Genomic DNA, 25,297 nt, shown 5'->3' with positions numbered 1-25,297 from the left:
TATTTGCGTTGCAAGCTGAACTACCAATTTGTTCAAAGAACATCACTTTTACTCAAAAGAATGACAGAAGAATTATGTTATTCAGACTTGGGTATTTGGTAGACATTTTCCCCAAAATTAATGAGGTGAACCTGTCACCTCAAGGAAAACAATGGATGGTATTAGTTATCAATAATAAAAAATGAACTCTCAAGAGAAAACAATAATTTTTAAAAAACTTATACCTGCTACAGTAAGCTTGTTAGCTTCCCCAAACCTAAAGATTTTCTGATGACATCAGTGGTGATATTAACTAATGCAATTTGGAGGGATGTTTTATAATAAAATACAGCAATGATTGGAAGAACTGCAAAATGCAAAACCATTATTTCCCCAATTATCAATGCATGAAAATACAAAATCAGGCCTCGTTAAAAGAACAACTGAAAGTGCAAGAGGCACTTGTGAAGTTCTTATAAAGTAAGAGCTTCGGAAAATCCATTCACCATAAAAGCAAGAACACTGGCAAAAACTGTCAAAATCAATTTCTTCAGAACTCTGAAAATCAATCAAAGGCTCGTGGTAATCTGAGGAGTGTTTATTCAAGGAAAAAAAAAAATCCTGACTCTTAATAAGAACAGCAAACGGGGACTTCCCTAGTGGTCCAGTGGTTAAGAATCCACCTTGCAAGGCAGGAGACTTGGGTTTGGTTGGTCCCTGGTCAGGGAACTAAGATCCCACATGCTGTGCAGCAGCTAAGCCCATGTGCCACAACTGGAGCGTCCATGCTTCGCAAGGGAAGATTCTGCATGACCTAACGAAGCTCCTATGTGTTACAACTAAGACCCGACACAGCCGCAGCCAAATAAATAAATAAATAATAAGCAGCAAATGTTGTGCCTTTTAAACTTGACCTCTTCCTCTCACTCCCACTCCACCTCTCTGAAAACCACCAGCTCTTCAATCAAAGTGAAAACCAGCATCCATGCAGTCACTGGAGCAAGCAGACAGGTTCTGAGCTCCCAAAAACCTCGCTCTCAGAGGACTGTCATTATTTGACCTGTCTGGCAATTTCCTGGAAACCCTCCTGATGGAACTTATCCTTTTTTATCCCAAGAGTTGACGTGGAGCCAACAGCATTGTCCTCACAGGCTCTGTTGAAAACATGTTCTTGAGTAATCAGTGGGTGAAGAAAACCACAAGAAAAAGTAAAAAATATTTTGAGATGAATGAAAATGAAAACACAACCTTCCAAAATTTATGAGATGCAGCAAAACAGTACTCAGAGGCAAATTTATAGCTCTCTATATTAGATGTATTTAATGCCTAGATTAAAAAAGAAGAAAAATCTCAAATGAACAAGCTAACTTTTTACCTTAAGAAACCAGAAAAAGAAGAGCAGAAGGAAAGAAGTAATGAACATTAGAGCAGAGATAGAGAACAGAAAAACAATAGAGAAAAAACAAAATTTGTTTCTTGTAGAGATCACCAAAACTGACAAACCTTTAGCTAGACTGACTGTAGAGTCAGCTTGGGCCACCATCATAAATTACCACAGACTGAGTGGCTTAACCAACAGAAATTCATTTCTCATAGTTCTGGAGGCTAAGAAGTCCAAGATGAAGGAGCAAGCTGATTCACTTCTGATGAAGGCTCTCCTCTCGACTTGCAGACAGCTGCTTTCTCTCTGTATCCTCACATGGTGGTGAGAGAGAGACAGAGAAAGTGCTCTGAAGTACTTCTTTATAAGGACACTAATTCTACCAGATCACAGTCCCACCCTCATGATTTCACTTAACCTTAATTACCTCCTTTTGGGCCCTATATTCAAACAGAGCCACACTGAGGGTTTGGGCTTCAACGAATGAATTTGAGGAGACACAATTCAGTCCATAGCACTGACTAAGAAAAAGAGCTGACTCAGATTAGTAAAATCGGGAATGAGAGGTGGAATACTACTGACTGAACTTACAGAAATTAAAAGGATCATTACGAAATACTATGAACAAGCATACCCCAACAAATTGATGTCTTAGATGAAATGGAAAAATTCCTAGAAGGACACAAATTATAGCAACTGGCTCAAGAATAAATAAAAATATGAATAGATATGTAATAAGTAAAAAAGATCAAATCAGTAATAAAAAACTACCCACAGAGAAAAGCCCAGGCTACGAAGAAATAACATAAACTCTGCACAAACTCTTCCAAAATCAGAAGAGGAGGGAACACTTTCCAACTCATATATGAGGCCAGTATTACCCTGATATCAAAACTACAAGAGGATAGCACAAGAGAAGTCAAACTATAGACTAAAATCTATTATGAATATAGATACATAATTCCTCAACAAAATACTAGCAAATCAAATCCAGCACATATGAAAGGTATTATAAATCATGAAGAAGCAGGATTTATTTCAGAAGTAAACCAGTCAATGTCATATACCAGTCAATGTAATGCAAGAAAACTCCCTCACATGGTCATCTTAACTGATGTAGAGAAGGCAGTTGACAAAATTCAACACTTAAAGTTGGAAAAGGTGGGAGCTTTATCAACCTGATGATGAATATCTATGAAGAACCCATAGCTAGACTCATACTGGACAGTGAAAGACAGAACACGTTCCCCCTAACATAAGAAAAAGGCAAGGGGTCCACTCTCACCACTTCTATTCAACACTGTACTAGAAATTTTAGAGAGGGCAATTAGGCAAGAAAAAGATATAAAAGACATTTAGACTAGAAAAAAGATGTGAAATTATCTCTATTCATAGATGACATGATGTTGTAAACAGAAGAGCCTAAGGAATTCATCACAAAGCTAAACAAAACCCAAAAACTTTTAGAGCTAATAAATGAGTTCAGTAAGCATGCAGGACACAGGGTTGAAATACTAAAATCAGTTGTGTTTCTATAAACTAGCAATGAACAACCACAAAATAAGATAAACAAAATGCAAAATAGATGAAGATTTTAATTAACAGAATAAAAAAGATGACTTGATATGGTTCTCGATTCCACACTGTGACTCACCTTTAATAAATGATTACTTGTCTAGTTCTAAAGTAGTATCAAAGGAAAATATTTCTATCCCAACCCTTTCAACTACATAAATGTATGAGGCTGGATTTTCTTCATATCCCTTGATGAAAACAACATATTGCCCCAGAGGTGGATTTGAGAACCTAATTATTTTCTTATCCAGACATTAAAGAGATTCATAAAAATAAAATACAATGCTACTCTTCTTTTTTTTTTTTTAACTTTTTATTTCAAATTGGAGTATAGCCAATTAACAATGCTGTGATAGATTCAGGTGCACAGCAGAGTTTTATTCTGTTTTTTAAATTGTTACTTCCTGGCTGTGCCATGTGTCATGTGGGATCTTAGTTCCTCAATTAGGGATCGAACCAGCACCCTCTACATTGGAAGCACGGAGTCATAATTACTGAACAGCCACAGAATTTCCAAAATACAATGCTACCCTTCTTAACATTATTTGCTTTTGATAATAATTCTTTGTTACATTGACATGTAACAGGTTTATTATTGTCATTTTAAAATTAGTACATTTTATCGGTTTTAAGTTCTAATTTAGCAAACATCCATAGGCAAAATAAACATAAAAGATTTTTGCAATATTCAATGGTTTCAAGAATATAAAAATGTTCTAAGAGCGAAACTTTGATAATAGTTACTTCAAACCTACATAAATATGTATTTTTCTCTTATATGTATAAAGTAATTAATAATTTAAATTTTAAATGAAAAGGGAATTCTCTGGCAATCCAGGGATTAGGACTCTGTGCCAATGCAGGGGTTGTGGGTTCAATCCCTACTGAGGGAACTAAGATCCCATAAGCTGCATAAGCATAGCCAAAAAAAAAAAAAAGAAAAGAATGAAAAAATAAATTATTAGAAGAAAATCTAGGAAACTACATATAAAATTTAGGGTTAATGGAAACCTTAATCAGGATAGAAAACCCAGAGGCTATCATAGAAAAAGCTAAGATATTTATCTTAAAAAAATTTTTTGGGGGGGCTTCCCTGGTGGTACAGTGGATAAGAATCCGCCTGCCAATGCAGGGGACACAGGTTTGAACCCTGGCTGGGGAAGATTCCACAAGCCATGGAGCAACTAAGCCCATGAACCACAAGTACTGAAGCCCTCACACCCAGGGTCTGCCCCGCAACAAGAGAAGCCTCTGCAACAAAACATTGCAACTAGGGAAAGCCTGCACGCAGCAATGAAGGCCCAGCGCAACTAAAAATAGTACAGTCATTAAAAAGGTTGTTTTTTAAGATTTATGACAAAAGCAGTTATAAAAATATGTCAAAAGGTAAAAGATACATTTTAAAATATTTGCAACTAAGGTGAAGAAGGATCAATATCTATAATATACAGAGAATCCATATGAGCTGACCTGGAAAGACAAATGCAATTTTAAAAATAGAGAAAGGACAGAAATGGGAAAATACAGCATAGCAAATCCAAATATCCACTCTGATAAACATAAAGACACTCAAACTCACTACTCATGGGATGCAAAATTAAAATAATGAGATAGCTAGCACCTTACCACCATTATCCTTTAACTGTTAGTCCCTCAGTTGTTTCCAGCTTTTTGGGAGCCTGTGGACTGTAGCCTGCCAGGCTCCTCTGTCCATGGAGTTCTCCGGGCAAGAATACTGGAGTGGGTAGCCATTCCCTTCTCCAGGGGAATTTTCCCAACCCAGGGATTGAATCTGGGTCTCCTGCACTGCAGGCAGATTCTTTACCATCTAATCCACCAGGGAAGCCACCATTAAATAAGCAAAAATACAAAGAGTCATGACACCTACCACTGGAGGGAAATGGAAGGAAAGCCTCCTCTCCTGCTCTGCTAGCAAAATCTGAATTGTTACAGCCTTTCTAAAAAGCTTCCCTGGTGGCTCAGACAGTAAAGAGTCTGTCTGCAGTGTGGGAGACCCAGGTTTGATCCCTGGGTTGGGAAGATCCCCTGGAAAAGGAAATGGCAAACCCACTCCAGTATTCTTGCCTGGAAAATCCCATGGATGGAGAAGGTTGGCATGCTACCATCCATGGGGTTGCAAAGAGTCGGACACAACTGAGTGACTTCACTTTCTTTCTTTCTAAAAAGCAATTTAGAAAAATGTATTACAATTAAAACACACATACACTTCAACCCAGCAAAAAAAACCCATGTAAATAAAAAAGGATACATTTACAAAAATGTTAACTGAGGTATTGTTTGAAGTAGCAAGTATTGGGAAGACTGCACGAGTTCACAGCATTAAAAAGAATCAGTTGTGGTGCTGGCTGGCTTAGAGGGATTTCCAAAAGATATCAACAAGGGAAAAAGGCGACCCTGAGGATGCGTGTGCTTGTATTTCTGTGTTATCTCATTGTGTAAAACAAATCCTGACAAAAACACACATGAACATGTGTACCTGTATGTGTGTTCTTTCTGTGTGTATCTTATCAGCGAAGTATGAAAGCATATACACATACTAGGTGGTGAATATGGGTTTCGGGGGGTGTCGATGTGCGCTGGGGAGAGGCAAGGACAAAGCTCACGCTGTCTCCCCTGGAAGATGCCTTTCCTACTTTCCTGACCACATCCTTCTCTTCAGCAGTCCACTCCACCCACCCTTCACCCTCGGCGAGGCAAAGCCCTGTCAAGACAGCCACTTTCCAGTTTTCTCTGAGTACTTAGAATTTCTGTAACACTTCCTGGTTCTACCACATTCATGAAGCTATGAGTGTTTATTTATTTTCTATTACTTGCTAACTGTTTATATATATAAATATATATATGTGTGTGTGTGTTTATATATGACTTCCCTGGTGGCTTAGACAGTAAAGCATCTGCCTACAATGTGGGAGACCGGGGTTCAATCCCTGGGTTGGGAAGATCTCCTGGAGAAGGAAATGGCAACTCACTCCAGTATTCTTGCCTGGAAAATCCCATGGATGGAGAAGCCTGGTAGGCTACAGTCCATGGGTCACAAAGACTCGGACACGACTGTTTTTATTTATATATATATATATATATCTCACGGGAGACAAAATCTTGTAGTGGTTAACAGCATGGACTGTCAAGTCAAACCACCTGGGTTGATTCCTGGCTCCATCACTTAACTCATCAGCTGTGTGAACCAGGCAAGTGACATATTCTGTTTCCTCAAATGTGAAATGGAACAGTAACAGTACTTATCACGGGGTTGTTGTGAGGAGTAAATGAGTGAATAGTGCCAAGACAGGTACCCGGAGCACTGGTGAGGATACACAAGCTATTATCAGGGTCTTTATTATCTCACCTATCTAGATTTTAGAATACACAGAACTATACAACAAAGGTCTTAATGATTTGGATAACCATGATGTGGTCACTGACCTAGAGCCAGACATCCTGGAGTGTGATGTCAAGTGGGCCTTAGGAAGCATTGCTACGAACAAAGCTAGTGGAGGTGACGAAATTCCAGCTGAGCTATTTCAAATTCTAAAAGATGATGCTGTGAAAGTGCTGCACTCAATATGCCAGCAAATTTGGGAAACTTAGCAGTGGCCACAGGACTGGAAAAGGTGTTCATTCCAATTACAAAGAAAGGCAATCCCAAAGAATGTTCAAACTACCACACAATTGCGCTCATCTCACATGTTAGCAAGGTCATGCTCGAAATCCTTCAAGCTAGGCTTCAACAATACGTGAACCAAGAACTTCCAGATGTTCAAGCTGGATTTAGAGAACGCAGAGGAACTGGAGATCAAATTGTCAACATCCGTTGGACCATAGAAAAAGCAAGAGAATTACAGAAAAACATCTACATCTGCTTTATTCACTATGCTAAAGCCTTTGACTGTGTGGATCACAACAAACTGTGGAAGATTCTTAAAGAGACGGGAATACTAGACCCACTTGACCTGCCTCCTGAGAAACCTGTATGCAGGTCAAGAAGCAACAGTCAGTACCGGATACGGAACAATGAACTGGTTCAAAGTTGGGAAAGGAGTATGTCAAGGCTGTACATTGTCATCCTGCTTATTTAACTTCTATGCAGAGTACGTCATGCAAAATGCCTGGCTGGATGACTCATAAGCTGGAATCAAGATTTCTGGGAGAAATATCAACAACCTCAGACATGCAGATGATACCACTCTAAAAACAGAAAGTGAAGAGGAACTCAAGAGCCTCTTGATGAGGGTGAAACACCAGAGTGAAAAAGCTGGCTTGAAACTCAACATTCAAAAAACTAAGATCGTGGCATCTGGTCCCATCATTTCATGGCAAACAGATGAGGGAAAAGTGGAAACAGTGAGAGATTTTATTTTCTTGGGCTCCAAAATCACTGTGGATAGTGACTGCAGCCACAAAATTAATAAACATTTGCTCTTTGGAAGAAAAGCTACGACAAACCTAGTGAAAGTGAAAATGTTCATCTCCCATCCAAGTACTAACCAGGCACTCATGACTCCTTAGCTTCTGAAATCAGACTACACTGGGCAAGTTCAGGGCGGTACGTATGGCCGTCGCTCAGCTGTGTTCCACTTTTTGGGACCCCGTGGACTGTGGCCTGCCCGGCTCCTCTGTCCATGGATTTCTCCAGGCAAGAATACTGGAATGGGTAGCCATTCTCCTTACTCCAAGGGATCTTCCTACCAAGGGATCAAACCTGCATCTCCTGTATTGCAGGCAGATTCTTTACTGTCTGAGCCCCCAGGGACCTAGACAGCATATTAAAAAGCAGAGACATTACTTTGCCAACAAAGGTCTGTATAGTCAAAGCTAAGGTTTTTCCAGTAGTCATGTATGGATGTGAGAGCTGGACCATAAGGAAGGGCAAGTGCCGAAGAATTGATGCTTTTGAACTGTGGTGTTGGAGAAGACTCTTGAGAGTTCCTTGGACAGCAGGTAGATCCAACCAGTCAATCCTAAAGGAAATCAGTCCTGAATATTCATTGGAAGGACTGATGCTGAAGCTGAAGCTCCAATACTTTGTCCACCTGATGTGAAAAGCCGACTTACTAGAAAAGACCCTGGTGCTGGGAAAGATTGAGGGCGGGAAGAGAAAGGGGTGATAGAGGATGAGACAGTTGGATGGCATCATCAACTCAATGGGCATGAGTTTGAGCAAACTCTGGGAGATAGTGAAGGATAGGGAAGCCTGGTATGCTGCAGTCCATGGGGTCATGAAGAGTCAGACACGACTGAGCGACTGAACAGCAACCATCTAAATTTCAAACTCTTGGAGGCATTTAAAACCATAGATCCCCTTTTAAATTTCTTTTGGATCTTTTCCCCATTACTTCCTGGTATAATGTTATTTTAAGGCCCTGAAATATTAATATTTGTGGTACATGTGTCTCTTTCAATTCTGGTTTCCTTGGGGTAAATGCCCAGCAGTGGGATTGCTGTGTCATAAGGTAGTTCTATTCCCAGTTTTTTAAGGAATCTCCACACTGTTCTCAAGAATGGCTGTACCAGTTTGCATTTCCACCAACAGTGTAAGAGGGTTCCCTTTTCTCCACACCCTCTCCAGCATTTATTGTTTGTAGACTTTTTGATGATGGCCATTCTGTCCAGTGTGAGGAGATATCTCATTGTGGTTTTGATTTGCATTTCTCTAATAATGAGTGATGTTGAGCATCTTTTCATGTACACAGTGGAGTATTACTCAGCTATGAAAAGGAACCCACTGGAGTCAGTTCTAGTGAGGCAGATGAACCTGGAGCCTGTTATACAGGATGAAGTAATTCATAAGGAGAAAGACAAATACTGTACATTAATGCATATATATTAACACATATATATGGAATTTGGAAAGACAGTACCGACGATCCTACATGCAGGGCAGCAAGGAAGACACAGATGTAGAAGACAGACTTTTGAACTCAGTGGGAGAAGGCAGGGGTGGGAGAATAGCATTTGTGAGAATAGCATTGAGACACATACATTACCATATGTAAAATAAATGACCAGTGCCAGTTCGATGCATGAAACAGGGCACCGAAAGCCAGTGCTCTGGGACCACCGGGAGGTGGGGGGAGGTCAAGATGGGGGGAACACATATATACCTGCAGCTGATTCATGTTGATGTATGGCAAAAACCATCACAATATTGCAGGTAATTATCCTCCAATTAAAATAAATAATTAAAAATATTAATATCTGTGGAATAAACAAGTTAATGGCTTTTAGATTTGAGATGCCTGCTGAGAAAGAAACTGCTGAGCACATGATTGTCACTTTCATGGCAACCAGCAAGTAAATGTTCATGGCTGAGCTAACATGGTCTTTCAATCTACTTTGTTAAGAGGGAACAATATTTATCTTAAAATCAATCTTCTGGATTAGCACAGAAAGGCCTTTCATCTCCACTTAGAAAGCCACGGAGGAGCTAGACACAAGGAACTCACCTCAAACTGTAAGAAAACCTGAGCCTTTTGTGGTGAGAATACTGGAATCAGGGCTCCTAATGATTCATATGGGGCTGCCCTGGTGGCTCAGTGGTAAAGAATCTGCCTGCCAATGCAGGAGATGCAGGTTTGATCCTTGCATCAGGAAGATCCCCTGGAGTAGGAAATGGCAACCCACTCCAGTATTCTTGCCTGGGAAATCCCATGGACAGAGGAGCCTGGTGGGCTATGGTCCATGGAGTCAAAAAAGAGTCCAGCATGACTTAGCACCTAAACAACAAGAAAGATTCACCCTTTGGGAACATATTATATATGTTCAACATAAAGTAAATTGTATTAGATAATAACACATTTCTTCAAGCACTAGGTGAAATACATCGGAATCCTTAAACAGTAGTTGTCATCTGTCCAGTCTCTTGTCCGTACTACTCAAGCTTATCTAGTGATAGTTTTTCTCCTCTGGAGCTTTAAATGGGCCAAGAAGAGTGCAGACAATTTTGAAAATAATGGAAACACCTGTTCTTCTGATGCCACCCTCTCTCCTCTCACTCTCTTGTTCAACCTTTCCCTCTCAAATGAATCCTTCCCAATGGCATTTTAACATGCTTGGATATTTCCCAAATGAAAACACAACAAAAATGCCCTGTTCAACCACGATCCAACTCTCTTCCCCTGCTCACAGCCAACTCAGTGGAAAGAGCTGTATTATTACTTATTAGCTCCATTTTCTCACGTCCCACTCGCTCCACAACTATTCACTTTGGCTTTTGCCCCATTAAGTCTTCACAAATGCTCAGCAACTGACCTCTGTCCATTAATTCCAGGTGCCCTTTTTCACTCCTCACCTCACTGGTGAGCCTGCTCATCTGGGCCTCTCTTCTCCTCTCATCCACACTTCCTCATCCCTGGCCCTCACCCGGGAAACTTCCAGTGTCAACAAAGAGGGTGTAACTTCCACACCTTTCTGCTATGTGTATATACACAGATATATAATTCATCAGGATGTGTGTTTATAAGTTTGGTTTTCTGAAGTTGACTCAGACTCATACGTTACTTTGCAATTTCCATTTTCCACTTGACGTCACAGCCTAGACAGTCTGTACTTTACTCAAGTTAAAAAGCTTTTTATGTTGGTATGTAAATGTATATATATTCAGACATAACTAAATAAGTGCTAATACACCAGGGCAAGTAATTATATTTTTAGAAATAAGAAAAATCAGATTATGCACATGGGGATCGTTGAGAGTCTTCAGCGGGGCAGACTAGTGGCCAAAGTCACAAGGGCACAGATTTCAGCTCAGTGTCAGACGAGGCAGCCATGATCCACCCCGGCCTTCAGCCCCTCCTAGAGCCATTTTACCTTTAGAGGCACTGGCAGCTAACTGAAAACAGTCTTCGTTATCTGTGTTTGGGGTTTAAATAATTTTGCCGTCTCCTTCAAAGTCATCACCTTGGGAAGTGACAGCCACATTCCAACAACAGTGTGACTTGCACAGATGCTTTTTGGAGATTTTTCTTTAGTCTAAGCACCCTTCACTTTCTCCGAACCACACACCCCACTTAAAAAAATAACATCTGGCCTTGGGGGAAGCTGAGTGAAATATAGACATGCTCATTCCTTGTCAGGTTGTCCTGGCTAATCTTCCACAGCGAGAGTCAGGACCAAGGGGGAGGATAAGCCCAGAATATGCTGACTTGAGCTCATCACAAAGAGTCAAGTTTTGGCCCCAAATGACAGGTCCTTTCTTTATAATTTTCCAACTAAACCCTTTCAAGGATCTTCTGAAAATTCTAGTTATCACAACAAATATTTTCACACACTATCTTCTTTCTTTTCTATTTAAAACAAAAAAAGTTTATTTATGTGTCTGCACCGGGTCTTAGTTGTGGCATGTGGGATCTAGTTCTCTGACCAGGGATCAAACCTGGGGCCCCTGCATTGGGAGTGTGAGGGAAGTCCCCATACACTATCTTCCTAAAATAAAAATCTGCACAGAATGGCAAAAAGTTCAGAAAGCTAAAAGATCTCTCTATTCTTTAATTTACAGTAGACTATAACTGTAGTTCTATAGTTATAGTCTACTATCACTTTTTAATTGTAGTTATAGTCTACTAAAACTATAACTTAGCTATCGTCTACTCTAACTTCCACAGGGAAATTGCAAAAGTTGAAATTCCACCATTAACAGAATAGTCGAACCAAATGAAATTTCCCACGCAGTACAAAAACAAAAGGGTTAATAGTAAGAAAACAAAACAACCCCAAAGAGATGACAGGGGGAACAAAACCAGATCTTTAGGGAAGCTTTATGTGGACAAAAAGTTATTGGAATGAAATAATTAAGATGTTAACTCAAAATATAAAACGGTGCTGAAGGCCCAGGCACACAGATGGTATCTTGTCATAGTGCTGAGAAGCCCCAGTGAGTCCGGGAGCTGAGTTCTCTCCGGGGTTGGCAAACAGCGGCCTGTGGGCCAAGGTGTCTGTTGTTGTAAGGCCAGTAAACTAAGAATGGTTTTCACATTTTAAAATATTTGAAAAAATATTAATGACACAAAAATTATACGAAATTCAAACTTTAGGACACACTGAAAAAAGATTTATGGGAACACAGCCACGTTCATGCATTTATTTATTGTCCATGGCTACTTTGTGTTACAATGGTCCATCTGGGTGAATGAAACTGTGTGGCCTGCAAAGCTAAAACATTCACAAGTTTCCTCCTTGTAGAAAAGGTCTGCCGATGCCTGTTCTAAACCAGATTTTACTGCCATCAACTCCGTGTGACCTGAGGCTGGCCTCCTGCCTTATCTGGATGCACCTTTGAAAGGAAGGGGCCTGGAGAAGGTGCTGGCCGGGCCGCCAGAACTGCAGGGAGCAGGAGCACCCGCTGGCGCCACCTACAGCCCATTAGGAAAACGGCAGGCAGGAGGCTGGCTGCAGTGGGACACTCTCTCACAGGTCTGTCCCCATCTTTGGTGGAGCCGCCCTCTTAGGTTGAGGGCTTTTAAATGAACTCTCTCCCCCAACTAATGCCGTTAATGAACAAAAAACCTCGCCTTTACACACCTTTTAAACGGACAGCCCACAACTCCAAATAGCAATACATCTTCCAGCATTCATTTCAGGAATAAATGTGCCCCACAAAATAGAAGAAAAGCACTTATTTCCACAGAGAACTTATTACCACATCTGGCTTTTTAGTTCTGAAGGAAAAATAATGAAAAAGCTCTGCAGCTCATGAGTCACCATTCTCACTCACACCACTTCACAAGGCCCGCTCAGACTCCTGAACCTTCATGCTCTAAAAAACACAGGTGAGCAGACCTCACAGCTGAGGAAACCCACAACAAAGGAATGCAAATGACTGGGCCAAGGGGTTCGTCTGCCGGCTCTGAACCAATTCTCCCTGGGCCAAGGTTCCCGCCCATGAGGGAGACAGGCCAGACTCTCACCCCTTCAGAGCAAACAACCCGGCTCAAGACCTGTCATCTTTCAACCTCCCATCAACCCCAGTGCTGTAGAGAGTGGTATCTCCTGTTGAATGCAGCGAACCCACCAAGGCAAGGCCAATAGTCTCCAAAGACGCCACCCCCGAGTCCTCCCGCCCTGCCCGTTGTGTGGGTGGGGTCTAACTGCTGCCCCCCATGTGGGCGGGTCGGCCAGCACCCGGAGCAGCAGTGATGTTCTGAGACTGCTGAGCCCACATAAGGGCTGGAAGCTTCCACTTTTTTCCCCTTGGAGCCCAGTCCCCAACCAATATGGAAGTCCAGGCTGGACAACTGAGGGATTAGAGGCCACATGGAGAGGGAATGTGGAGGACAGGATGCCAGCTTGGACACCTGGATACAGCTACCAGACACACCAAGAGAGACCACCCCCCTGAGCTCTAGCTGACCCATAGAATCATGAGAAGTAACGCAGCAGGGACTGAAATCTCCATTTCCAGGCTAACTTTTCAAGGCAAAGAAAAGACTCAGCAGAGTTGGCCCAAGCTTTCTATATGGTGTGAAGAGCCTCCAACTTACTTCATCATCTTCATCTTCATCATCATCAGATTCAAGAACACCATCCAGTAGCTCTTCTACAAAGGGAAAAAAAGTCAATGAATAACTATAACCACAGTTGGGAGCCTGGGTCAACAAAATCCTTCAACTACTGCAGAGATGTGTAAATACCCTTCTGAGAGTTATTGTTGTTTTAGTCTCTCAGTCATGTCTGACACTTTCGTGATCCCATGAACTGTAGCCCACCAGACTCCTCTGTTCATGGGATTTCCCAGGCAAGAATACTGGAGTGGGTAGCCATTTCCTACTCCAGGGGATCTTCCTGATCCTGGGATCAAACCCGAATCTCCTGCATCCCAGGTGGATTCTTTACCACTGAGCCACCTGGGAAGCTCCTCTTGAGAGTTAGGTTACAGCAAAACAATCCTGTTCCTGGTACCATTTCAGCATAGTTTGATATTATGCTAAGCAGTTATAAATATCTCTCTCCATTTTTGTCAGCACACACTAGTCGTGGCATGAGAAAAATTAAAGCCAACATATAATTTGAGAGTAATTTTGGAGGAAGAAAGTAGACTAGTATCAATATTATTGCTAAGCATTATTCTAGATGGTGTCACACATGCGATTTGACTTAATCTTCAGTAGAGTTTGTTGACTTTTATCTGTTTTATAGCACGGAGCAAAGAGAGGCATGGAGGATAAAAGACACATTATGGTAACACTCCCAGTAAGTAAGAGTTGAGATTCGAACTACATCTATTTCTAAATCCCACCATTTTCCAGAGGGCAGGCTAGTGGTCCCGGCAGGCTGAGCTCCTGAAGGCTCCTGTGCTTCACTGTTGTTTATTCGCTAAGTCGTGTCCAACTCTTTGCGACCCCCTGGCATGCAGCCCACCAGGGTCCTCTGTTCACGGGATTCTCCAGGCAAGAATACTGGAGGGGGTTGCCATTTTCTTCTCCAGGGGATCCTCCCAAACCAGGGACTGAACTTGCATCACCTGCATTGCAGGTGGCTTCTTTACTGCTGAGCCGCCAGGGAAGCCCTGCTATTAATTTCCCCTTGAGGATGGACCCTGGACTGGATGAAAACTCTCTAGCTCTCCCTCTTCTAGGTTTCAGCACAATGCTTACAGATTCATTCTGACTTGATGCCTATGACACGTATCCTAAGGTATTTGTGTGTGTGTTTCTGATCCTCCACCCAAATGTTCAATGATTTTTCTAATTTGGTTATAAAGCAGCAGGCTCCTGGGTAATCCTCTCTGGGGTCCTTCCACTGCCGGATGGATACAGAACAGCTTCCGTGCTTGAGACGAAAAAGAACTACTGTAGGCCCTCTATTTAAACTGGAATTTCCGGACCTGAGCAGGTAGATCCCAAGTTTGTCCAAAATACACAAGGTTGTAAGGCTTTAGCTCCATCCATGACAACTTCCTGCCAAAGCGCATCCCTTACAGAACAGTAGACTGACCCTTCCTCCTCACATCCATTAGCACGCTGGTCCAAGAGCTAGCTCTGTGTTAGAAAAAGAGGTGCTTCTTGGCCAGGGAGACAAGACACCATGCTTCTTGGCTGCCCGGGAAGAGAATATTGAAAAGGACACAGAAGTGTGTCTTGACAAAAATCAGCCCTGAAGAAGGTTCCCAACCAGAACCTGACCCTGACCCTGCAGAGGACCCCTGGCCTGGGAGGGAGGTCTCAGTCAGTGACCACAGAGCAGACAGGCAACAACTTCTCCAGCATTCCCCCACCTTCCCAAACTGTTGCAGACCCAGAGAAGGTTAGGGAGCAATCTCGGCTCCCTTTTATTTATTTATTATTACTTTTATTATTTATATTTTTATATTTTATTATTTATATATTATTTTATTTATAAAAAATCATTTTATGATTATTTTTCAACATGCCTGCCTAGCAGAATGGAAGTCAGAAATACAGCAACTGCAGAAAATATAGTTCTATTTGTTGCTCACCTGAACTTGGGATGAATCTAGCTTGCCATAATAACCAAAGGGGAGGAGGTCTGAATGGAAATGGGTCCCCCCGTCTGAAGACAGCAGAGGTTTAACCTCACCAGCTGCTCTCCCAACCACCTTCTGTTGCTGGGGAGCCCTCTAACCTCCTCCTGTGCCTCCTCACTTCTGTGTCTGTCCAAGGGAGGGAGGCGCCACCTTGTCTGCATATGGGAATCGCGTAGGAGTTTTAAACACTATTTCTCCTCCGGGGCTCCCCCAGAGGTTCTGATTTAACTGCCATAGGGTGCTGCCTTGGGGGTTTTCAGATCTCTCCAGGTGACTGCCTGGTTCAGCCTTGGCTGTGAACCCGGGAGAGCCATCTGTGGCGTCCTCCGGGGAAGGACTTTGGGCATCTCCCTTTTGCTTGGCCTTGGTCAAACTTGGCCCTGGGGTTAGAGCAGGGAACAGATGATTCATTTCTTACCTCCACTCAAGTAAGAAACAGGATCTATGCACCTGGATGTTCAGTGATGGGATGAGGGCGTGCAGAAAAGACGTAAGTGACAAACTTGGCCCAGGACCTAAGCAGCACCAGGTGCCTCTGGCACGTGTACCAATCAGGATCAAGGCATCAGGAAGCCACAGAAAGAGCTAAGAGATTCCCCACCACCTGGTCCCATCCAAGGCTTCCTTTCTTGCTTATGGGATTCAGGTGGGTGGTCACAGTAATGAAAGAAAGGAAGAAATATCATCCAGGGTTGTTGGTTGGCAACATGGATTCTTCTGGAGTGGATATACGTGGGAGGATGTGTTCACTTTCCACAATGGTTCTGGAAAGACTGGCATCTTTTTTCACTATCTGACCCTTGGGCCCCATTTTATTACGGTTCATTGACTTGAGAACAGCCACCCTACTGAGCCAGGGGAAATACAGTAATTAGGAGGGGGAGGCCCACACAAAGAGAACTTCCAGTTAGACAAGAGTTTCTGCAATTGCTTCTGAATGCTTTTTTGTTGACTTAGGCCAAAAGTGTGACAAGAGATTGTTGATCTTGAGACAACATGGCCTTGACCACCTGGCTGAACTTTTGTTTGTTCACTTGGACCACGCCAGCTTCCTTAAGGCCTCTTGAATGAACTCTGAGATAGGACAAGTCCCTTGAAGAAAGCCTGTGTGTCTTTCTAGCACGTGTGAAAGACTCAAAAGATAGACGATAGATTCTTGCAGTAAACGGACCTGCATTGAGCTGCTTGATGATAAACTCGATCTGGCGGATCATTTCGGCGTTGCCCTCTTTGATGAAGCAGCGAAGGATGTCTTCCATTCCCTGGAAGCATTGGAGAGAGGAAGAGTGAACATTTCAGTTTGGGAGAAAACTACTTTTTGATGGATAGTTCCACCTAATCAAAAAAAAAAAAAAATCCACCTCCCCCATTGTTTTAATGAGGAAAGGATATGCACGATAAAAAAAAATTCCTCTGCTTAGTTCATTCTTTTTTGTTGTTTTTACAATTCACAATGAAATTATTTTATTTTTGCTTGACTAGCTGACTTAATTATAACGCATTTACTTTTTAAAAAGCTATTGTACAATTTTACTGTGTAAGTACTCCTTTTAGTTTTGGCAATATGCTGTTTTGGGAGGTGGTTTCTTTCCTGTGTTTTCCCTATATTTATACACTGTCATCTGGATTTTAGGGCCAAAAATGGTCTTTGAAAAGTGGAACCATATGCTCAGAGAAGTAAATGAACAAATAGAACCTCTTTTTAAACAGCCATCATTCCCTTTCTATCAAAATAATTATAAAGTCACTACATTGTGCATTACTTACTCTACGACAAAGCACTGACATGAGTTTTCTATTTTGACTAACAGAATTCCCGGGAAATGTAGAGGTAAGATACTGACTGACCCATAAGTACGTATTTCCCCTCCTTCCTCTTCCCTCGTGAGACGTGAATGTGCGGATGCGTATGTATGTGTGCTCAATCGCTCAGTCGTGTCCGGCGCTTTGCTACCCCGTGGAATGTAGCCCGACTCCATGGACTGCAGCCCACCAGGCTCTGTCCATGGAATTTTCCAGGCAAGAATACTAGAATGGGTTGCCATTTCCTTCTCCAGGGGAATCTTTCCAACCCAGGGGTCGAACCTGAGCCTCTTACGTCTCCTGCATTGGCATTGGCAGGCAGGTTCTTTTACCATTAGTGCTGCCTGGGAAGCAACATGGATGTTTGGCTGGAGCTAATGAGGCCTTCTTGCCCCTACAAGGAGAAAGTATATCTAATACTGAACTCAAAGCTGAGGAAACAGAGTCCAGAGGTGCTGGTTGAAACATGAAATCAAGTGACATGTGAACTCTGATCAAGATGTGCCTGAACCTTATGCCTGTACTTTTCAGTTACATGAGTCATAAGCTGCCTTTTCAGGTAGGCCAGTTTGGAATCAACAGCTCTAACAGAATCAGAGAAGAAGGGCCAAGTGTAGTTTTGAACACAGTGAGTTCCCATCACCTAAAGCAGAGCACTATCTCCTAGAAAGGTTCAATCTGGATCGTAATTCTAGTTTCTCGATCAAATAGCCGTGGGACCTTGGTCAAATGGCTTAACTCCTGCCAGCCTGTTTCCTCAACTATAAAATAAGGATGGCAACTCAAGGCAACACGAGATTTTTAAAGGATGTATACTGGTGTTGGTCATGTAAACGTATGTTTGTGTAAATGCACTGAAGGGAGGGACTTCCCTGGTGGTCCAGTGGTTAAGAATCTGCCTTGCAATGCAGGGGATGGGGGTTCATCCCCTGGTTGGGGACTAAGATTCCACATGCCTCAGAGCAACTGAGCCTTCTAGCTACAACTAGAGAGTCCGTGCGCTGTAAGGAAAGATTCCACATGAAGCAATGAAGATCCTGAGTGCTGTAGCTATGGCCCAATGCAGCCAAATACATTAATAAATTTTAAAATGCACTGAGCTATATATGTCAGGCCTGTGTATTTCACTGTTCATAAATTACAATACCTAAAAAAATAAAAGCATCTAATCCAATGATTGACACAGAGGAGATGCTTAATAAATGACTGAGACTGCACTTGCTGTGTCTGGTAGGGCTTTGTGGCTCAGAACAGAAAGCTGGTAGGTGAAGCAAGGGAACAAGCAGGGTTCCTGGTGGTCACAGGTGGAGAGGGTTACTACAGAGCATGATAACATTTACCTGGGGGGGCAGAGACAGACCAGTCCACAGAACAGAAGGTGAAGGAGTGGCCTGGGAGGAAGAACTGGACAGTCGACAAGGGAAGAGAGTTTCACAGAGAGTGTGGTCAGCAGCACCCAGGCTCCTGGGGAACCAGTCAGACACACCTGGGCTTGTCTATTGTCAGGAGGGCTGCATTTCCTCTCTATTTGCCTCCTAAACTGACTTCTTCCCCAGACTCCATCCTGTCCCAAAGTAAGGGCCAGAGGAAGAAGAACGTGGTCAAGTGCAAGCAGAGGGATAAACCCTAAAACACCAAAGGTTAGGATCACCGCCAACCAGCTGACCACTGTCAACATTTTACCTTTTTGCCAGTGGAGTGAGACAAACGATTCATTCAGGCTCTCCATTTTTTTTTTTTTTTAGCTAGAGTTTACTCTTGCAAATGATTAACTGTTTATATATTGAAAGATCTTTTAATTCTCACTTGATCTCTTTCTTCTGTCTCTAGCTCAGTTGTTACTTGGGGGTTAAAAAAAAAACACAAATTCCTTCTCTGTAATTAGGAAGATTATTGGGGGAAGATTTTTTAATAGAAAATTTCTCCATAAGAAATTTCACGTCTTTTAAATATATATTTTTATGTGTGTAGGTGCATGCTAAGTTGCTTCAGTCCTGTCCAACTCTTTGTATGGACCATAGCTCGCCAGACTCCTCTGTCCATGGGATTCTCCAGGCAAGAACACTGGAGCAGGTTGCCATGCCCTCCTCCAGGGGATCTTCCCAACCCAGGGATCAAACCTCGGTCTCTTACGTCTGCATTGGCAGGAGGGTTCTGAACCACTAGCACCATCTGGGAAGTCCATATATTTTTATACTTATTATTAAATGTATATTTAAGAGAAGTGAAATTTATTTTATTAAAATAAGTGAAGTACATAAACCATATGTTTATTTTACTAAGCTAAAATGTAAATTATAGGAATAATAAATCATAAAAATATTTTATCATGAAAGCAATAACATGTCATTTCAGATAATCCAGGCCAAATAAAAATGCCAAGGCAGATGTAAAGGGTAAGAGAGCAGGTATTTGTATATCAGCCAGATACGTGAAAATAAGAATATGAATGTGTGCTAAAAGCAGAGAAACAAGGAATGTCCATTTCTGCCAGCTCGCTGAGATTAGAGACCGTCATAAAGACAATCACACGGAAGACTGTATCTGTATGCAGTACTGAAGGAAAGAAAAGGATGGATCACATGCAGATTCCTCGTTAGGTAAAGGTTCGGGGGTGTGTCCCAAACACTGGAGCCAAACCACCCAGACCAGCTGCTCACTGGCTATGCCACCAGGCAAGGGTTTTAACCTCTAAACCTCATTTCATCACAGCAAAATGGGCACAACTACAGGAACTGCTTTGGGGGTCTTTTGGGAATGAAATAGATAAAGCCCCTGTCAGGGCCTATGACATGCACCAAATACCATCCAGTCCAAGTAATTTCTAACTCTCCTTTCACGCTCAGCAGGTCAGCTCTCTCTAGTGTTCTATTTTGTTCCGACCCAAACAGTCCACACTTACATCACTACGGGTCTTCACGAGAAATTTCTCTTGGGAAATATAAACAGAACTTCCCTGGTGGCCCAGTGGTTAAGGATACATGGATTCGACGCCTCCTCTGGGAAGATCCCATATGCCTTGGAGCAACTAAGCCTCGAGCCACAAGTACTGAGCCCACGGGCTGCAAGCAGAGAGTAGCCCCGCATGCTTCACAACTAGAGAAAAGCCCATGCAGCAACGAAGACTCAGCACAGCTAAAATAATCAACTAATTTAAAAAAACACATAAACATATGTGTCAGGTGCACATGAATACTTTCTTTTAGCAGGGAAGGTATATAGGTTCTCTGCAGAAAACTGGTAAACTAAACTCAGCAAGACCCCCTGGAGAAGGGAAAGGCTACCCACTCCAGTATTCTGGCCTGGAGAATTTCATGGGCTGTACAGTCCATGGGGTTGCAAAGAGTGGAACACGACTGAGCGACTTTCACTTTTTCACAAACAAAGGAAAAGAATTAAAATTATCCACAAGCCCCTACACTCAGACATTAAAAAAACTGTGGACGTTTTGAGATATGCCCTCCTTTTATGGGCACTGTTTACATAACTGACATCATATTGACAATATAAGACTGACTGCTGTTTTTCAACTAAACCCTATGACTGTTTGAATGTCAGTAAATTCTTTATAAACACAATTTTAATAACTATAACAATAATAGCTAATATTTTCCCAATATTTGCTATGTGCCAGGCACTGTTCTAAATATTTTACATGTGTCAGCTCTTTTAATTCTCATAATGGTCTTATGAATTTGATACTAAAACAATACCCACTTTGCCACTGAGAGAATAAGTCATAAGCCCAACGATACACCATGAGGTACTGGGAAGTCGCAGAGGCAACATTCAAACACCGTCCTGGGCTCGTCAGCTCCCGACTGACCCTCTGCCTCTGTTCTGACTTAACCAGTCCCTCCTTAACCATGCCCGGCATTTAGTTGTCTCCTACTTTCCACTATGATCAGGAATGCAGTGATGGATATTTTGATACATGAATCTTTGTTCGTGTTCTTGTATGGAGCTCCAGAAGTAGAATTCCTGGGCAAAGAATGTTAATATTTTTTAGGACCATTATACATATCACTAAATTGCTTTCTAAAAAGGCTGTATAGGGACTTCCCTGGGGGTCCAGTGTTTGGGACTCTGCTCCCAAAGCAGGGGGCCCAGGTTCAATCCCTGGTTGGAGAACTAGATCTCACATGCTGCAACTAAAGATCCCGCGTCTGCAGCTAAGACCTGGCGCAAACAAATAAATATTTAAAAGAAATATGTAAGTAAAAATGCCGTATCAATTTATCCTGTCTGTTTTGAATTTTGAAAGGCCCCCTCATCATGGAGGCCATGGAATACAGCAAGCAGGCCTACCATCCGTAAAGGACAACTGCTGCAGCTGGAGCTGATGAACACCTGACACAGCTTTCCTACGGTGTGTTCATTTCCCAGAGTGGCAGCCAGACTCTGAGCATTCCCAGGCTCCCCTGAGCGAGGGGCATGCGGGCAGATGACCTCTCAGTCCTGACGACAAACAGACGTGCTCGTGTGAGACTGATTCAGCAGTGGGCCATGTGAAGAATCAGGCACACAGGGACACACATCTTTGGGAGAGTTGGCTGGGGTGGCATCCGGCCTCTGGGGACAGCAGGGCTGAGTTTCCCGCATGGCAGTGCGAGAATGGCCTGGGGCCAGGGTGCAAGGCACAGCAAGGGTATCTCTGGAGCAGCCCCGTGGGGGTGGGTGGGCATTCCTCCCAGGTCCGTGGTGTCTAAGCCCAGCTCCCTGGCTCTCCCGGAGACTCTGAGAGCCTTCACAACTGACCGAGCATCTGGTCTGCTCCAGCCCAGGGCGCCATGTCTGGCTGAGGTTTAGATCCCAGGGAGGAGGTCTGACGCCAACAATTCCCTGGGGGCAAGAAGGCCTTGGAGTTGGCATTAGAGCAGCCCTCTTGATTGCATCTGCTCTCCAGCCCCAGACCCTGAAGGGATCTTAAATTTCAAATAGGCCTCAGGGCACGCATCTATCTTTTTCTTTTTTTTTTTGGCATTAGGACCACCATAGTAGCATTTGGTACTAATATAATTTTTTTTTTTACTAATATAATTTTTATGTATTCTTTGTCATTTCCCACAAGCACACAAATGTTTTACACAGTTGCAAAAACAGAGTTATTGTAATAATAATGCCATATTCTTCTTTTATCCCCCATTACACAATAAAAAGTTTCCATACTGTCTCATACTGCTTTTTCTAATTATCATCTTCAGTAGCTACTAATACTGTGAGCAAAAGAACTGTAATTTCATGAGCAGGCATTACCACACATTTACATTCTGTTTTTTCACTGTTACAAAAATCCTGGAATGAGCAACTTCATGTGCAAAACTCTTCTTTGCACTGGTAGAAGAAAATGAATGAATCCAAAGCATGGAGGTTTTCATAATTTTTCACATATACTGCCAAACTTCCTTCCGGAATGACTGCGCTGACACGAATTGCAAACACTGGCCTGATCTGAACATCAGCCCTGCCCCATCTTGGCTTTGTGTGTGAGCAGATGCTAAGGTGGGGAGATGACAGACCACGTTCTCCTCACTGTCTGGTTTCCTTTATTACTGTTACATGGAAAAAAGATGTAATACTCTTTTTCAACCTAAAAACTCAAGGATAAGAGTGAAATGAGGGGAGACCTCGGGGTTTTAGAAAAACCCTGTTGAAGCTATAACCTCCCTTAGAGGCCTCTCTTCTAAATAAATGGGCAACTGCTTAGATGATGTGTCCAAAAGAGTTCTCCGTTTGCTTAGGCTTGGACCCCAGTTAAAATGCCAGAGGGAAGCTTACGCTGCTTACACCTTCACCGAATCAGTCTGTGCTTTCTGTCTTTCATCTGTTTGGCCGTGCTGGTTCTGTTAGCAGGTCGGATTCAGTTCCCTGTTTAGGGACTGAACCTCGGATCCCTGCACTGGGAGCGCGAAGTCTTAGCCCCTGGACCACCAGGGAAGTTCCCCACATTTTCTTTTTAAAGTTAATAATTCACAGGGTGTATAGAAACTTATGTCAGAAACTATAAAGGACAATATTAATAGATTTAACTACAGAGTTAACTGCCATATGACCAAAGTCCCATAACTAAAAGACAAATGAAAAGTTGGGGAAATATTTGTAATATATGTCAAAAGATGCTTCCCTGGTGGCTCAGATGGTAATGCACCTTGTCTGCAGTGTGGGAGACCTAGGTTCGATCCCTGGGTCAGGAAGATCCCCTGGAGAAGGAAATGGCACCCCACTCCAGTACTCTTGCCTGGAAAACCCATGGATGGAGGAGCTTGGTAGGCTACAGTCCACAGGGTCGCAAAAGAGTCGACAGGACTGAGCGACTTCACTGTGATGATGATGTCAAAAGATTAATAGCCCTAATTTCACTGTGATTTCTCTGATCCAGAGATGACTTAGAAGCGAGTGGCAGACAGGCTCCAACATGACCCCACCTCTTGGAATTCATACTCCTGAGTGTGCCCCACACTGTTCCTGGGCTGGTCAATGTAGTGGCAATTCCTAATAATGTACTTTCACAGCCTTGAGAAATTCTACAGAAATAGAATCTGGAAAAACAGCATATATTAAGAAACTATGGTAATCATTATATTTCATGTTTTTCTTAGAATAATCGCCTTGCTACAAACTCCAAGGCCAGACCCAGAAGGGAGTATGGCTGGGATCATGAGTGCATGGACCTTGGAACACCAAGGCGTCAGGCATGAACACTGCTTAAGCACTTGCTGACTGTTTCTGGGACTAGCCCAGAAGGGAATGGCCTGGGGTAAAAACAAGGAGATCTAGACTATGTCAGTGTAGTGTCTTGAGAAAGATAAGATCAAAGAAAGTCTGCAATTAGGAACAAAAGCTGGACCCAGAGTGGACTCTGCACCTCAGGCCAATAGAGGCTGCAGGTCCCTTGACCCACTGTACCAGATTTCGTGTTCTGTCTTCATTCTTGTTGCTCGCTCCCAGGACCATTAGGGCAACAACTGGCGCCCAACGTGGGGCCGGAGCGGAAGATAGCTACAAGCGAAAGTAAAACTACAGCGATGCAGAACCTGGGATAGTTAAGAGGCCTCTGAAAATTCCCACGGGTAAATCCTTCTGGCATTTAATCAGGGTTAAAATGGGAAATGTTGAGAGTGTAGAACACCATTGCCTGTATATTTGTTTACTAAGACAGCTCTCAAAAGTGGGAGGAGCTTCTATTAGTGAAGGGCGATTATTAGAATTGTTGCAAGCAGTGGATAAATATTGCTGCTGGCTCCTGTCAAGAGGGACCTTAGATTTGAAAGTCTGGGAAAAGGTTGGAGCTGAGTTAAGAAAAAGAACATGCAAAAGGAACTCTGCTCCCTGTTTCTATTTGGAGTACGTGGGCATTAGTTAAGTCAGTACTGGAACCTTTGCAGACTTCTGATTCTTTTGATGAAAGTGATGATGACTCTTGAAAATCCAGAATATGTAAAGACTGGGGAAATGGGCAAGCCATCTTCGAAACCTGTTTCCTCGGCTTCCGAAGAAAATGATGAGGGATTTTTTTTTTCCTCTGGCTCCTCCCCGCCATCCTCCACTTCCACAGGGGACAGTTGGATTATTGTGAGGAAGATCGGGGCTGACTTCCCAGGGAGTTCAAATTCATACACCGAGTTACAGACAATGATTATGAAAGAGAATTGAAGGTTATGGCGTCTACCACTCTTCCCTGGAAGGTTTCTAAAGTGGATAGGATTGCTCAGCCTCCCTCATTGCTCAGTTGGTAAAGAATCTGCCTGTAATGCAGAAGACCCCAGTTCGATTCCTGGGTCAGGAATATCCACTGGAGAAGGGATAGGCTACCCACTCCAGTATTCCTGGGCTTCCCTTGTGGCTCAGCTGGTAAAGAATTCACCTGCAATGTGGGAGACCTGGGTTCCATCCCTGGGTTGGGAAGATCCCCTGGAGAAGGGAAAGGCTACCCACTCCAGTTTTCTGGCCTGGAGAATTCCATGAACTGTATAGTCCATGGGGTCGCAAAGAGTCAGACATGACTGAGTGACTTTCACTTCACTATGTGGGCATAGGACAGTCAGACAAAAAAGAAGGCT

General features: G+C 42.8%; 1 protein-coding gene across 6 annotated transcripts in view; it reads right to left on the bottom strand.

Annotated features, from left to right (window-relative positions):
* The window catches only part of ARMC9 (armadillo repeat containing 9), a 179,202-nt gene that overhangs the window by 74,341 nt on the left and 79,564 nt on the right, over window positions 1-25,297 (bottom strand). For all 6 annotated transcript variants that reach the window (XM_061388069.1, XM_061388098.1, XM_061388119.1 and 3 more), the window contains exons 18-19: window positions 16,606-16,696; window positions 13,432-13,487 (exon numbers count right to left, since the gene is read on the bottom strand). In XM_061388069.1, coding sequence (XP_061244053.1) covers window positions 13,432-13,487; window positions 16,606-16,696 — 147 coding nt within the window. The remainder of the gene's footprint in view (window positions 1-13,431; window positions 13,488-16,605; window positions 16,697-25,297) is intronic.

This window comes from Bos javanicus, chromosome 2 (assembly GCF_032452875.1).
Source record: "Bos javanicus breed banteng chromosome 2, ARS-OSU_banteng_1.0, whole genome shotgun sequence".
Lineage (NCBI taxonomy): Eukaryota > Metazoa > Chordata > Mammalia > Artiodactyla > Bovidae > Bos > Bos javanicus.
This window is presented reverse-complemented; position numbering and strand designations above follow the sequence as displayed.